The sequence below is a fragment of the Monopterus albus genome, unplaced genomic scaffold (genome assembly GCF_001952655.1).
Source record: "Monopterus albus unplaced genomic scaffold, M_albus_1.0 scaffold58.1, whole genome shotgun sequence".
Classification (NCBI taxonomy): Eukaryota; Metazoa; Chordata; class Actinopteri; order Synbranchiformes; family Synbranchidae; genus Monopterus; species Monopterus albus.
In genome coordinates this window covers 2,386,253-2,401,977 of record NW_018127938.1, presented here as the reverse complement: position 1 = coordinate 2,401,977, position 15,725 = coordinate 2,386,253, and the positions used below count along the sequence as shown (strand labels likewise).

General features: G+C 40.7%; 1 protein-coding gene and 1 long non-coding RNA gene across 4 annotated transcripts in view; one reads left to right on the top strand and one right to left on the bottom strand.

The window, feature by feature from the left end:
- Nucleotides 1–15,558, top strand: part of pla2g4ab (phospholipase A2, group IVAb (cytosolic, calcium-dependent)) — a 21,589-nt gene extending 6,031 nt beyond the window's left edge. The window contains exons 1-14 of one of the 3 annotated variants that reach the window (XR_002275163.1): nucleotides 7–88; nucleotides 819–955; nucleotides 1,384–1,606; nucleotides 2,722–2,836; nucleotides 5,206–5,343; nucleotides 5,429–5,518; nucleotides 6,628–6,693; nucleotides 7,888–8,018; nucleotides 8,171–8,282; nucleotides 9,952–10,136; nucleotides 10,220–10,409; nucleotides 12,100–12,257; nucleotides 13,543–15,072; nucleotides 15,258–15,558. Coding sequence is in view for 2 of the 3 variants with exons in the window: in XM_020602791.1 (XP_020458447.1) it covers nucleotides 23–88; nucleotides 819–955; nucleotides 1,384–1,606; nucleotides 2,722–2,836; nucleotides 5,206–5,343; nucleotides 5,429–5,518; nucleotides 6,628–6,693; nucleotides 7,888–8,018; nucleotides 8,171–8,282; nucleotides 9,952–10,136; nucleotides 10,220–10,409; nucleotides 12,100–12,257; nucleotides 13,543–13,662 (1,731 nt within the window). In the remaining variant the exon portion in view is untranslated. Of the gene's footprint in view, nucleotides 1–6; nucleotides 89–818; nucleotides 956–1,383; nucleotides 1,607–2,721; nucleotides 2,837–5,205; nucleotides 5,344–5,428; nucleotides 5,519–6,627; nucleotides 6,694–7,887; nucleotides 8,019–8,170; nucleotides 8,283–9,951; nucleotides 10,137–10,219; nucleotides 10,410–12,099; nucleotides 12,258–13,542 lie in introns of those variants that run through there. The other 2 variants (XM_020602791.1, XM_020602792.1) reach the window with 2 other exon arrangements.
- Nucleotides 1–15,725, bottom strand: part of LOC109961746 (uncharacterized) — a 29,970-nt gene that overhangs the window by 1,092 nt on the left and 13,153 nt on the right. The gene's annotated exons all lie outside the window — the stretch shown is intronic.

Below are 15,725 nucleotides of genomic sequence, written 5' to 3'. Positions count from 1 at the left end.
ACAGACCCGCAGAGAAAGAGTGATGCTGGGCATCAAGAAGCTGCTAGACATGGAGAAACCTCGTTTCCTCCCCAGTACTCCACAAGAGGTAGAAATAGTGTTTTAACTTGTAGCTCTGGTGCAAATACTCTGCACTGACACATTTCATGAGTTGGCTGTAGCTTCTTAACACTGTACTTGTACAGTATATAAAAACAGTAGGAATGCAACCAGACTTGCTGCAGCCTTGATGAATTTTTCACAAACTCTGTTTTGCAGCTTAGAACACTTTGACATTTCTCACACTGAGAAGCAGACCATACAGTAAGCGTCTGCTTTCCTGCTCTGCCCTAAACGAGGTTTCATTTCCTCCCTGGTGTGGCTCTGGCGATACGCCCTTGGGGCTGGCTGTAATCTCTGGCCAGGCCTGTTCATGCCTTCAGCTAATGCCGGAAGCTCCAAAGGAATGAGATAACCAGCTACTTCTTCTACAGCATCATTTATAATAACAGTTCAAGATGACTTTTGTGAAAATACTTGGGTCAGAATATTCAGAACTGACCATTAGATAAATACAGACGAACAGAAGGCATATGTTGCACAATGAGAGTTATGAAATAGCTAAAGGCACAAGTTAAAAGATGTTGCAAAGGCGTGACACAACTGGTATGGCACCCTTGGCGGACAGAGACACAAGAGGGAAGTTACTCAAGCTGATAAAATTAGCTACCATGAATGTGATAATCATACTCTTAGCAGTATATAACTATGTGATTAAATATGCCTCAGTCTTCTTCTTCCCATTGTGACTCTCTTTTTTGTGTGTGTGTGTGTTGCAGGTGCCAGTGATAGCCATAGCAGGCTCAGGAGGCGGTTTCCGTGCCATGGTCGGCTTCTCAGGTGTGATGAAGGCCTTGTTTGAGTCTGGGGTCCTGGATTGTGCCACATATGTTGCCGGCCTCTCTGGATCCACATGGTCCGTCTTATTTCTCCTTTCCTTCTTCCTCTTTATGCCTAGCCTTTCTCTGACATTTTATTTCTAAAGAGGCTTCCTCTCTTTATCTCTACCTTAATCTTTGTTGCCACTGTTTCTTTTGTCCTCTCTTTATTTCCAACTCTCTGTCAGTATTGCCTCCTCCCTGATCTGGCAAACTTTCCTGTCTCCCCTGCTGGTATGAAGCTGTCATCGAGCAAGCACATCTGGCTTATTTCAGTCTCCAGCTTCATGTTTTCTAGTGACATAGTGGCTTTAACTTCCTTACAAGTACAGTATCTCCCGCATAAACCTTTTCATGAAAGAGATGAGTGAAAGTTTTAAGCATGTGTTAACTGATCTGACAACACTTTACAATGCATTTAGATTAGCTTCGTTCTAATGTTCTTCCTTACTCTGTATACCTGTAGGTACATGTCCACCCTCTACTCCCACCCTGACTTTCCTAATAAAGGACCAAAGGATATCAACATGGAGCTGATGAACAGAGTTAGCAGCAACCCCCTGAGGCTGTTGCTCCCGCAGCACATCACCAACTATATCCAGGCCCTGTGGACAAAAAAGGCTGCAGGACAACCGGTTACTTTTACCGATATCTTCGGGATGCTCATAGCAGAGACCCTCATACCCGCGGTAAGACTCACCTGACAGCTGTTGTTTGTTAAACTGTAGCATCGGCTGGGCAAAGGAAGGGCACAGCACAACACTGCACACTCAACTGCCCCACCAGAAACCCCCTGAACTGCCCCCACCTGGTCCTGCTGCTGGGGAGTGCTGGGTCAGCCCCCTCTGAGCCACACAGGAGCCCCCACTTCTGCTGGCAGGGAAAACAACCTGTGGGGCTGCTGCCTGTTGTGTGGTGGTGTCCCGGTCCTCAGCATGCCAATCACACCAGCTCGTCTTCCTTCTGTAGCTTCTCTTGTACAAGCCCTCACTGGTTTGCCTTGGTTCAGTGCACACTGCTTGGGAAAGCGGTGTAGGTGTGGATGAGCACCTGGCTGGCCCTGGTGGTGCAGATGACCCTCCGGCCAGCCGCTCCAGCATTACAGTTGGGCACAGCCCTTCCCCACCAGCAGTGTGGAGAGCCATCCACACCAAGCATAGCCCCAGGGACATCCACCATGGCCCCCTACACCGCCAGCAGGTCATGACCGATGATGCATGGATCTTGAATGTTGGCCAGCCCGAACCAGTGCTCAATGGTTTGGTCAGCAACAGTCACTCTAACCGTCTCTTCTCTCCCCACATCTTTGCACTCTCGCCAGTGACTGTGGTGATGCAGTGTTTAGTGGTCCCTTCCAGGGTCTTGGCCTTTCTGTCCCTGGGTGCACCAGGGAGATGATGGACCCTGTGTCCACCAAGGCATGGCATTTGGTGTTGTTCACTTCACAGTCCAGATATAATCCATGGCAGCTGACCTTCACTTGTGGCAGGTTGCGCATAGATGAGCTGTGCAAGGGTGTTGGGCAGTTGCGAGCAATGTGTCCCAGCTCGCCACATTGTGTTGCTCAGCTGCTCTCTTAGCAGCGACCTGGCTGGCTAGTTCCTCCTGCCTACTACACTCGGTGCTCCGGCCTGGGGGGACACAGCATGGGCCATAGCATTTCTTATTTTACTTTTACACAGCCATGGCAGTCATACTGACTTAAAGATCTGTGTACTACCTGCAGATTAATATGTAAAAATACACAGAACATTGGCTGCAAGAGTAGATGATGATTCAAACACTGTGCTCTCTCTCCTACCAGAGGATGGACACCAAGCTAAGTGACATCCAGGAGAAAATAAAACAGGCCCAGAGTCCTCTTCCTCTCTTCACATGTCTGCATGTCAAGCCAGATGTTTCTGAGCTCATGTTCGCAGGTAAATATATGTCTTTATGTGAGTATCTGCATATGCTTTTACTGTATGTTAAATTGTGTGTTGCATGAAACCCATGTCCCTAGCAGACCTTTTTTGCATAATAAGTAACTACACATGCAAAACGGCCAAGTAGTTCCTTATAACACTTTTCTGCTATCACAGAGAGGATGTTTCATAATGTGGTGCACTGTCATTGGGTGCTCTATGGTATCAGATAGCAACTGAGCTATATCGAGGAACAGAGCAGTGTGCACAAGGCCATGATATATTCTGGTTAGTCCCATGTTGTACACACTTCCTCATAGTTGCTGTAGCCTGCATATTAACTGTATACTACACTTAAGTGGTACGGACATTGGAATAGAAAATACAATAAAGGAACAAAAAAAATCGGCAGGGATCTTGGACAGATCAATGATAATAAACATACACATGCTGCTGGCTTTAAGACTAGAAATCACAGGCTTACAGTAAGACTCAAGTGGGGGAATGTCCTTTGGAGCTGAAGCTGTTGTGTAGTCACTAAGAAGAAGACTGACTTTGAGCATGTTTTGAGTTCAAACTCCAGCAGGTATTGTACTAAAAAGCGCAAAAAAGGCAAAGGTTGTGTGCACACCCAACCCAAATTGGGCACAGGGGCAGGACAATAACACCAACCTGGAAGAAAAACGATTATTTGCCTGATGAAGACCATGTTGGTTGAAGCACAGCATTATCTAATAAATGTATTCTTCTAGTGTATTTGTTCAATATGCCACAAAAATATCTAATTGCATGAACAGAACTTCCAATTCAATTCTCATATCCTCATTCAGAGTTGAACATTTTGCTGAGTGTGAGTTTTGTTGTTACAGTTTGGAAATTGCTTAATTTCACGTGTCTGTCTGTTTTGATCTGGGTAGCTCAGAAATTTAAACAATCACACTGAGAGAAGCTCACAAAGCCCAAAGAAAACTGGGACAATGATACGGTTACCTGTTTACATGTTTTTAGTTCTCATCATCACACCCAAACTTTTTAAACTGTTCTCTGACCTAAAATCTCGGGTTTCTTTATGACCCAGCTCAAAAGAAAATATCTCACTGTCAAAATACAGCTTACAGGACAACTTCAATTTTTTTAAATCTGCTGTATTACCTATAAAAGTGGGTATGGTGACTGTATATCTAGTGCTAATTTTGCTATCACTACCTTTGTTGTACAGATTTGGGGAAATGAAGTCATGATAAACTATGCTATTGGAGCAGCCGGTTACCCTCTGAAAGTGCTCAGAATAAACATGATTTAAAAAATACATTTCTCACACTTAACTCTGAGTCAAAAGGCAAGTGAATACAAGATGTAGGCTGCCATCTGGGGTAGCCTTTGCAGCTAACTGCCTAGGAACATACTGTACATCTGGGTCAACTTGCCAGCTGATCTGATGATTAGGTAATCATCCTATTTAAGAATAGCTCAGCTGAGAAACAAAACTGTTATAAGGTTACAGAGGTTTACTATTTCTATTGTGTCTCTGTGAATGTCTGTGTGCTTCCAGCATGTTAGTAAAAATAAAAATCACCCTAACATTAGCAGCAGGGCTCTACAGTTGACAGTGTCAGTCAGTTTAGAGTGAAATATTTATTATTAGAGTGACTGCCATGAAACTTTGTATAGACATTCATGGTCCCCAGGAGGATGAATCCTACCGGCTTTGGTGACCCTGTTAATTTTCCTTAAGTGCCACTAGCAGGTCACATTTGACACATTTTCAATAAAATATCTCAACCTCTTTGTGATTGATTGGCATTCATGGTTGTCAGAGGATGATAACTTTGGTGTAAAAGTAAAACACCTCAACTAGGGATGCAAAAATAACCAATAATGGGTTAATGCATCTATTTCTATTAGTCCAATACTTTTGTTTATGACTTATGAGCTGCAAAATGAATGACTTTTTAACCAGCCTCAGCTGTTCGTTGTATCTGATGCTAGTTTGTAAAATGAAGTAGCGTAATGACTACACCTACATAGCATCAATATGTTAGCACTGTCATTGCGAGCATGGCTAGCATGCTGAAGCTGTGTCTAAGGACAGCTCTGCCTACATTAAGTACAACCTCAAAGAGCTGCTAATTTAGATGTAAATTATGTAAATTCGTAGTTTTGTTGTATTCGGTGGTTCAGGGTGAGTGTGGCATCTTCAAGTACATACATCGCATTGCGCAGCAGTAATTGCTTATACCAATGAGGTTCTTTCCATATATTGTCAAATGCAGCTTGTCTGTAACCAAGTTTTACTTATGGTGTAGTCAGTAAACAGGAGCTTACTGAATATTATTTTGTGTTTATGTTTTCTCTTACTTTAACACTGAGCTTTCAACTTGTAGACTGGGTGGAGTTCAGCCCATATGAAATTGGGATGGCAAAGTACGGCACCTTCATGACCCCAGACTTGTTTGGAAGCAAGTTCTTCATGGGAACTGTTGTGAAGAAATACCAGGAAAACCCTCTTCATTTTCTGATGGGTAAAAAAGAAGTTTTCATCCATAGCATTAAACACAATACCAAACGTTCTTCCATGACACTGACAATGTGTTTTTGGTGTGTCAGGTGTGTGGGGAAGTGCCTTCTCAATACTGTTCAACAGAGTGCTGGGAATCAAAGGCACGAGTGGTGGTAGCACTATGGAGGAGGAGTTAGGTAATCTTCCTCTCTTTCTTTGTTTTCAGACTAAATAAGCTATAAATAATGCTTCTTTGCAGGGTTAAGTGCAAATCAATTAATAAAATGTGCTTGACTGGAACAAGGCTGTTCAAGACCTTTAAGTCATATTACGTGATCTTCATTAACAGATGGTGTTTGTTTAGTTGTCAGGGAATTGCAGATTTGCACATTTTAACTTTTCCCCGGCATTTTAAGGACTTGCCCTCCATGATGGCTCTGTAAAGGATTATGTGATTCAATTGAACAGGCACTAAACAGACCAAATGTTTTGTCCGTTACTGTTACTCAGGTAAGAAAAATATTTCAGTATAATCAAAAATGATACATTTTTCTACTTGTATCAATATATGAAGCTATGAGCAAAACAATTCAAGATAATAAACCAATTAAAAATGATGCAAGCTTTTTTTTAAGGTGCGCTATGTACGTAAATCAAGAAGAAAGGAGAAGCAAAATGCAACCTCTTACGGCATGAACTGTTCCAATTTTGGAACGCATTTTGAAATTGTGAATCCTGAAATATACAGGGTGTGTTTGTTTTCATATAATGTCTTTTGCTTTTGGTATGCACTGGCTTTCTGCTAAAATAATTTCCATGGAACACCCTCTGAACTGGCATTCACTTGAGATCCTATTGTTACCTGTATTGTCTTACACTTGCTGGTACATCTGTGCCAGCTTTAAATGCTCCTAGCAGTTACAATGTGTGGTGTGTGTGTGTGTGTGTGTGTGTGTGTGTGTGTGTGCTGTTACAACAATGGCAAGGTATCGTATTCCTGTGACGATTCTGACAGCTCATCGGATGTGCGTTTTGATTGAACGCATTTGTTTGGGGTGACCTTTAAAACACTCAGTCTGACAATGAACTGATTGTACAGAAAAATGCCTCCACCCAGTTAAAGAATGCATTAGTTTATTAGGTAGTCTATATTGCATTTCTTTCAGGACATATTTTGATGGAGTTAAAAAAGAGACAGTGAATTTGATAATGTCACATAACTTCTAATTAACAGGCTTAAGCTTAAAAATAACAAGCTTCATTTGAGTCTGTAACCTGATGAGTGAACCTGACTTGTACCTTACAGAACAGATCAAACCACAGCACATCGTCGGAGACTACAATTTGGACAATGACGACGAGCTACGCAAAGGTGAGCTACAATAAAATATTTGCATTCTACAGGTTTACAACCAGCACATTACTGCGCAGTAAAATTAAATTTGATGCTGTGCTAAATTAAGGCGGTCCAACAGTGATGTGTGACTTTGAATAGTATCAGTAAACACTTTGTTCTGTTTGAGGGAAAGTTAACACTAAATGGTGTGGTAATCTAACACAGCTACATCAGGCCGTCGCCGTCCAGTCATGAAAAAGTGCTGATGCTTTTACTTCTGCCTTTTTGGTCTGCAGATTTCTATTAATGAGGCTGTGCAAGCTCATTTCCAAGAAGTAAATTTTTTTTTTTTACATTAGAACTAAGATATAAAGAGGAAGAGAGAATGCAAGAAAATGGATGGGAAAAGAAGGTTAAAAGAGAGCAGACAAATTAATTCTTGTAGCTAGAAGTCTTTTTTTTAATAAAAATGCAAACCCAGTTCTTAAAAAAATACTTTTCAATTTTTGGGTTTAATTTATTAAGTATCTTTAAAACTTCAGGAAAGTTACTTTAAAGCATTTCTCTGTGAGATTCATGACTACAAGCAACACCCTTAGTCATGATTTATTTTGAGTACAATAATCAAAACAGCTCATCTGATTAATGAGGATTGTGTGGGTCCATGTTTGTGTACAGAAGGACCGTCATGCCATACCAGCTTAGTTAACAGCCTATACATAAATGTCTCATGTCAAATAAACAATAATGTCCTGACTTTAGCAGAGGATAGTGTTTTTATATGGCGTTGTTGCACATAGTAAAGACAGTAGAAGGTTGGCTGTCAGGACATTAGCTTTTAATACTTGTGTTGTATGACTGAACTGTCAGATTTGTGAAAATACCTCCTATATAGTACCCAACAAAGTTAACATTGCTCTGTGTTCAAATCACTTCATCTTGTGTTAAAGTCGGAAGTGGGGAGAAGCCTCGACAGGTTTCTGCCTGAGAAAAAAAGAGGCATCTTCAGATTAAATTTTAGATGTGATTCTTTAATAAAAATGTCTTTTGCTTTTAATGCTTGTACCATTGTGTATTTTAGGCATTTAGCTAACCTGTTTTAATTTAGTACCAATTAAGTTGCAAATTCTCCCAGTTTTATTACAAATGAAGAAACACATGCTGAGCCACCGTTAAACTGTTTGTCACAGGATTTGACTGTATTTTATCTGGCACTGTTTTGGTGCTCAGGTGGGACAGAAAGCCAGGAGGCAGAGGATGAGTATCATCGCACCGCCCAGGCCAGCTGGGTTCAACGAATGTTAACGTCGCTCTTCAGTGACTCTGCCCTGTTCAACACAAGAGAGGGACGGGCTGGGAAGGTACTTGAATGTGCTCCTTCAGCGTAAAATTATGTAACACAATTTGCAAAATGCTACATGTGCTGAAGCTGCACTCTTGCTTGCCTTGTCCTATATTCAAACTCACAACAATGTGCCTGTTTCTCCATAACTTGTTCTCACCCTGTCACCAGGTGCATAATTTCATGCTGGGCCTGAACTTGAACATAGACATCCCTTTCTCTCCGATCACTGGGCTCACAAGCCATTCCTGTCCACCTGAGGAAGAGGTGGACGCGGTCACAGGTAAGAAAGATAGAAGACTGTTACAGTTCACTTTTCAAAACGATATTTATAGCAGTCAAGTAAGTGAAAAACAGGTCTGACGTGAATTTTACATCACATGACACGTTTTACAGACACGTTTTGATTCTACAGTTTCTTGATAATCCAGTCGGGCACTGTTTACAAACTGTATCCAGCCACAGTGGGAATGATAGTAAAACATTTGAAAACAGATACTGTAAGTGTAACTGAAAAGTAGTGAGTCCTAAAACCCACAACCAAGTTAACATTCTTGCACTTCTGGTTCCCTTGCCCTGACGTCGATGGGTTTTGTGAATGAGTTTTTTTTGGTTAGACACATAAAACAAGTTCTGTGGTTAACAAAAGGCCAATACATTTTTATGTTTTGTTCTGTGATATAAAATACACTAGTAAATACCCCACTTGTGATTTTTATTGCTAAAAAAGGTAGCTGCTAACCATTGGCTAAATGAGACTACAGAAGCTGTCTGGGATATTAACTGTCATCAAGGAGACTCATCTAAACTGGTCCACCTTCACAGCCTTGTTATTTTTAAACTCACGCACTTGCAAACCGTTCTAACTAACGGACACTGCCATGATCACTAGCTGGATCAGGTCACACTAAGAGGGAAGGATTTAAATCAAATTACAAGTTGGAAGCCATGGTGGTGGCGGCATTGAAGTCATATGGGACTGTGGTGTAGTTTGTTCATAGTCTAACAATAGCTTTTTACTTCCTGCGACTGTATTTGGGCTTCAAAAATCATAAACGTGGTGTTCACCTGTGAAGGTTATCTTGCTGAACAAAACATGTACTGAAAGAGATTTTCTGCAATAATCCAAAAGCCTGGAAATAGAAAATTCTTACTGGCTTTTTGTCAAGGGAACCAGGGCAATGCCAGCTTCCAGGTTGGCCTGCCAAAAAAAATAAAAGTCATTCCTACAGCACTCTATAGCACCCTGGTCTTAACTTTCTAGTAAATGTATGCATTGTAAATCTAAGTATAGTTAAGGCTTGTTACGGACCCTAAGCTCTTAAACACTAATTTTACAATATTGTTTTCTTTTGTTAAAGCAGCATTAATTGATCTTCTGACATATTATCACCTGATATGCAAAGTTACATCCAGCAAACAAAGCAACGTTCATTTAAAGTTGTGCCCTTTTAGTTCTGCTCTAGCTCTGAGAGAAGTATCTGGCTCTTCAGCTCCGCTATGTTCAGCAGCTAGTTGCTATCTTTAGCTGTCTGCTGTTTGGTGTTGGGCAGGTAATGAACCAAAGGTTTGCAGTGTTTTTTTTTTCTGCTGAAAACAGTTGCAAATGATACTGACGGAAGAGAATAAACAAAACAGCAAAGCTGCCGGCTGCAACATTCTAAAGAGCTTCACAGACACGAGGGGATCTGTATAGTTGGATTCATGACTTTGAACGATGTCTTTCACAGTACAGGTAGACACTATTGTTAAATGGTAGTATTAAAACACCAGGTGTGGTGATGGCATCAGTTTGAAAATATTTCAAACCCTATTACCAGTGAGTATTTCACAGGTGAGTCATTACACAGTTAAATCAGTCTGCTCAGTCATGCAGAAGAAAATTTGGGTGCAGACAAGAAACTTTTCCATTCCTGTTGCACCATACCTTTAATTTTATATGATTTTCTCAGACCCTGATGAATTCGATCGCATCTATGAGCCTCTGGACGTGAAGAGTAAGAAGATCCATATAGTGGACAGTGGCCTAACCTACAACCTCCCCTACCCTCTCATCCTGCGGCCACAGCGTGGTGTTGACCTTATCATCTCCTTTGACTTTTCTGCACGACCGAGCGACTCCAGCCCCCCATTCAAGGTCAGAATGGACTAATTCCTATTGCAATCCATGCAAACAAGACATCAAGATCAGTGTTTTCTCATTTGTAAATTATGCCACAGGAGCTTCTGTTAGCAGAAAAATGGGCTCGAATGAACAAGCTCCCATTCCCCAAGATTGATCCCAAAGTCTTTGACCGCGAGGGACTGAAGGAATGCTACGTCTTCAAACCAAAGAAAGGAGAAAAGAACTGCCCCACTATCATTCACTTTGTCCTGGTCAACATTAACTTCAGGCAATTCAAAGCACCGGGTAAGCGAACTATGGAATTCCACCATATTCAGTCAGGCAGACCTTGCCAAACGTTGGGTTCCTCATCTGAGTGAAACCAGTAAAATAAAGTCTCTGTTCAGGGTTACTGAGGTTTCCTGGTGGAAATGTGTCTGATGTTAAGCATGCCTTCATCTTGCTATTTGTATGTGTTCGCATGTGGACATAAACCACAGTGTGTTGTAGGAGCTGTTCCAATGAATTATGGTTCATTAAGGAGCCAGGTGCTGGTAGGGAATCTTCTCGCTCTGGTGGGAGAGCTCTTTGTGTAAACAGGCCATGCATCATTAGACATACAAAGACACTAACACCACATATCCACATCTCTTTACATTCGCTAGGCCATCTGCCTACATACTTGAGCAGTCTGTTTACAGAGACTACATAAATGTCTTGCACTCAAACTCAGTAGACATCTGAAGGACTTAAAACCATAAATGGGCTTCCTGTTTGTGGAAAACATTACATAGGACCTTATGGAATTGCGTGTATTTTCAAAGTCACTGCTTTTCCAGCATCTTTTATCTTTACCCTTGTAATAATACAATATAGCAAACTGCTGAGAATCATTAGCAGTAATGTTTGCTCTTGGCTTTAGTAATAGTTAATAGGTTTACAAAACAACAGAATATTTTGATTAAAAGACAAAAACTACAATAGTAAATGGATCTTTATATTATTGCATTAAACAGTTTCCATATGGATAAAGGGGAGCAGATAATTCACTTAGAACGAAACTGCCAGTTTTGCAGTTCTATTCAAAACATGTTTAAAATCTTTACTTTAAAGAGTAACTTAACACCAGCCTGAGAAGTTGTGTTTTGCTGCCCTCTCTGGTTGAACGTTTCCAGCTTGTGTCACCTCCATACATGCCCAGCCGCACCCAATAGTGATGCTGGGTGGGTGTGCTCTGTTGCATGTGTAACCACAACACAATGTGTAACAGTGCTGTCCTGGACTACACCTGTACATCACCGCAGAAAGGTGAGGGTGGAGAAAAAAAAAGATTTTCAGGGGGATGTTAAGTTGCTATTCAGTTTTGCAGTAAAAAGCACCATAGAGTCATCACTTTTCACTCTACCTTTCATCTACAAAGAGAATTACTTATTTAATATATCTTATTCAAGTACACAATAGATTTTTATTGCCTCATTGGACTGTACATTTAAATGATTTAATTACAGCTTAAGTGGAATGTCAGAAATACTGTATATTCTATAGTTGATAAAACTAACAACACATGGTCTGGTGTTAGCATTTGTACGGATTTCAAATACATCACATGGTCTTTCTAAGCAGAAATTGAAATTGTAGATATCCAAATTGTAAAGCTCGTTCTTCACCTTCTAACAAAACAACCTCATCAAATCAATCAAAAGTACTTTTTTGTTGTGGTTTTCAAGGTCAAGAATGATGTTTGAAGGTCAGACTAACAAGGACAAGAAATCCATAAAGTGTTAGTGACAATTGGAAATTTGATGCCATGACTCCATCTGCTGAAGTGAGAGAAGTGAGACTGTTGCTGTTGTTTCCTAATGATAAACTTTTAAACACAACCAGTATCACACATTTTGTGCCACTTTTGATGCCAACAGTCTTGCAATCAGTTTTTGTAGATATGGATTTTTTTGATGTACTTACTTAGTGTATGTTCTTATTCATTTACTTGCAGGTATCCCCAGAGAGACTGAGAAGGAGAAGGAGTTTGCTGATTTTGACATCTTTGACGACACAGAGACGCCATTCTCCACTTTTAACTTCCAGTACTCCAACCAGGCCTACACCCGCCTCCATGACCTCATGGAGTTCAACACTCTAAACAACCTGGAGGTCAGTTTTGTCCTTTTGATTCTACTGCAGCATGTCTACTTCCAGGAATAAGGAGAAATTGTAGATAAGATTTCTGACATCAATTTACACCAGTCAATACTAATACCTGCAGTGTATGGCTACATTTACATCATAGGCCTTAATCCTGATTTTCTAATGTGTTGACTGTCGCTACAGAATTGTCAGTTTATTGTGCAAGGCCTCTCTACGACTGGCTACAACGAGTCTTGCTTAGTTTACAGTAGGCGTCACTATGTGAGGTCAAACTGACTTTCATGCTCTGAGTCACTTCCTTGCTGATTAAGGATTTTAATGTGATGCAGTGTGTTTGAGTTTAATGGCATGTCAGCTCACTGAGACTAATGCTGTCAGTAAAGATAATTCCCCAGATACCATGACTCAGGTGGATTTGAGCTCAGTTAGGCATCAGCGCAATCAACACCGTGTTGGTTATAAAGCCACCACTTTGGGCCAGTCTAAAATTTCTCAACAACTATGTGTTGGATTGCCTTGAATGTTCGTACTATAGACTGTATATAAAAATGAACAGTGTGACAGTTCCTACAAGTGAAGCCACTGCGAGTTGATCGCCCCCTGGTAGCCGGTTCAAGTAAAGGTCATAAATCTCACCCACTCCCATGTTAATGGATGGGACATAAGCCAAAATAAAAACTCAAAGTACAAATCAAAAACATTATTCCCAGAGGTGATTTCTGTCTTTTTTGGTAGCTATTAACATACTGACATGTGTACAAGTGGTTTCAGGAACATTTGTTTTTAATGAGTTATTTGATGGGGTGTATTTTGGATGATTTGACAGCCGTGGTTGGTGGTCCGATGCTGTCACCCCACTTCTGGCTGCAGCTGTGCAGAGTCTGGTTACAAAGAGCCAAGATGTCAGTTGGCGCATTCATGATATTTTTGCTTCACTTTTGCATAGTGGTGGGAAGTGGTGACGCGTCATCCATTTTTATATACAGTCTGTGGTTTGTAAATATATTCCTGGTGCCCAGAGGATGAATCTGAATGGGTTTGATGATCCCCTGAATTCTTCTAGCGCCACCTTAAGGTCGACATTTGTCAAAATTTTAATTTGACCAAATACCTGCAAAACTAATGACATTCTCATCAAATTGAGATGTGGTTTGTGTTTTTGCTTCTCAGCAAATGTTGCCTGAGCTTGTGAAAGACAGTACATCTTAATGGATTTGAATCTGCATTATTTGTCTTCATTAATAATACAATATGGCATTTTGGCTTTAACCCCGGTATTTGTCCCCTGTAGGTGATTAAAGAAGCCATTAAGGACTGCATTGTGGCACGGAAGGAGAATCCCTCATGCCACTCCTTTCCCTTCTCCCTTAGTGAAATCCCAAAAAAGAAGTCTCTCAAAAAAGATAAATGATAACCAGTAGCCTGTTTTGGCTAAGTTGGTCTTTGGGGATTTATAGATTCTACATTTTCTTTTTGGAAAATGTGATTGTATTGATTTATTTTCTGTATACTAAAACCAGGAGGATTTGTTATGCTCTGGGTGTGAGATAAGTGTTTATTAAAAAATCTTAACGGTTACTGGTAAATATCTCATGATTGCATTTATATACAACACATTGTGAATATTCATCTGGCTGTTATTTGCACAAATGTGATTGCTGAGAAAACGATTGGTGTTTATTAACCACAAACAGCTGATGGTCAGTTGCCCTGCACTCTGTAATAAAGACTGGCTGTTGAAAATCAGCATTTATTAAACACTGCACTGTGACTGGACTGTTACAACTAACATCTGGCTCTATCACAAACAACAGGAGATTGTTTGTGAGCCCTTTTTTGTGTTTGACAGTTACTGAGACAGCCAAACTATGCTATCTCCCAGTTCTTTGTGTTAGAAAGAAATGGCCTCTTGAACTCCACATGCTCCTTCACCTCACTTTAATGTATCATGTTAGTTTTTTTTAATTCCAGGTATATTTTCAGTTCATGTGGACTCCTCTTGGCTTTGGCTCATGTTGGCTGAGGCGATGCTGCATTTGCATCTTTCCTGTGATTTTGTGTGTAACCATGGTGTTTGTAAATTTTGCTTTGGGCTGTGAATGCACAAAGAAGCATGATATGTACTGTACTTGTTTGTAAAATCCATAATGAACGTGCGACTAGGGAGTACGCAAAACATCCATGTTTTGTTTTTTTTTCCCACCAGAGGCTTGTCTAAACATGTCATTTTGTTTGAAAACATGGACAAGGAGCTTGTTACCATTGGTTTTGTTTGATGGCAACTCCTAAACACGCTAAGTGCACCCCCTCTGGATACCTCAAACATCGCAATGATATTTCCCCACCTACAGCGAAGGAGCACTCCCCCCTCCCCTGTAGGGAGTGTCTCGTATTACTGTAAAGCCACATTTTTGGAAAAACAACATTTTGATACAATAGAAATGTCCAGCCTTCCTCACTCCCTCTCTCTATGAAGATAAATGTGTTCACTTTCCTGACCATGTTGTTTCAGGCTGCCTTACAGATACAGCAATGGCTTGTTATTCCCAGGCCATTTCCTCCTTCAGCAAAAGCAGCTTGCTGCAGGACTCCTCAAATGCCTTTGTACAATGAAAGTGAAGCTTAGCTCAGAGCAAGGGAGGGGTGGGTGGAGTGGTGAATACGAGGTAACGCGAGACCCACTGACAGCTGAAAACAGCGGCATGCGGTGGAATTTAACACACTACACCTATACCCGCAGCTGTGGAGGCCTGGAATTGGACACACTACACCTATACCTTCAGGGGTCTTGAGACTGCACACAGAGCAGTGGAATCAGCAGGTTCATGACTAACAAACCTTTGCAACTTGCTGCTACAACAATTTGTTTTTCTTTGGTTTAGATGATTTGTGTTGTGTGTGTTTTTAGTTACAGTAACATTAGCATCATCATTATTTAAAGACAGAGTTCAACATTTTGGGAATTATGTGTAATGAAATATGTTGCTGTTATCTGCTTTCTTGCAGAGATTTGGATTCAGACCATTCTCATGTCTGTATGTATGTACAGAGAGCAGCCTGTCAGCTTAGGCCACCATAAAGACTGTAACCAAGGGGAAACCGCTAGCCTGGCTCTGTGTACAAACAGAAATGTATGCATTGTATTAAAGAAGCAAAATGTAAAACTAAAATTACTGCTTTGCGGTTATATGCCTCTGACAGTCAAATTAAAGAGATAGGCAAACCATTAACACATATTTTTAACATGTCATTTCGACTTGGGCAGTTCCCTAACAATATGAAAATTGCAAAGGTTATCCCTCTGTATAAATCTGGTGATAAACACAACTTCACAAATTATAGGCCGGTTTCTCTGTTGTCACAATTTTCAAAAATTCTGGAAAAACTCTTCAATAACAGATTAGATACATTTATTGATAAACATAAAATCCTCTCTGATTGTCAGTATGGTTTTAGGTCGAACCGGTCGACATC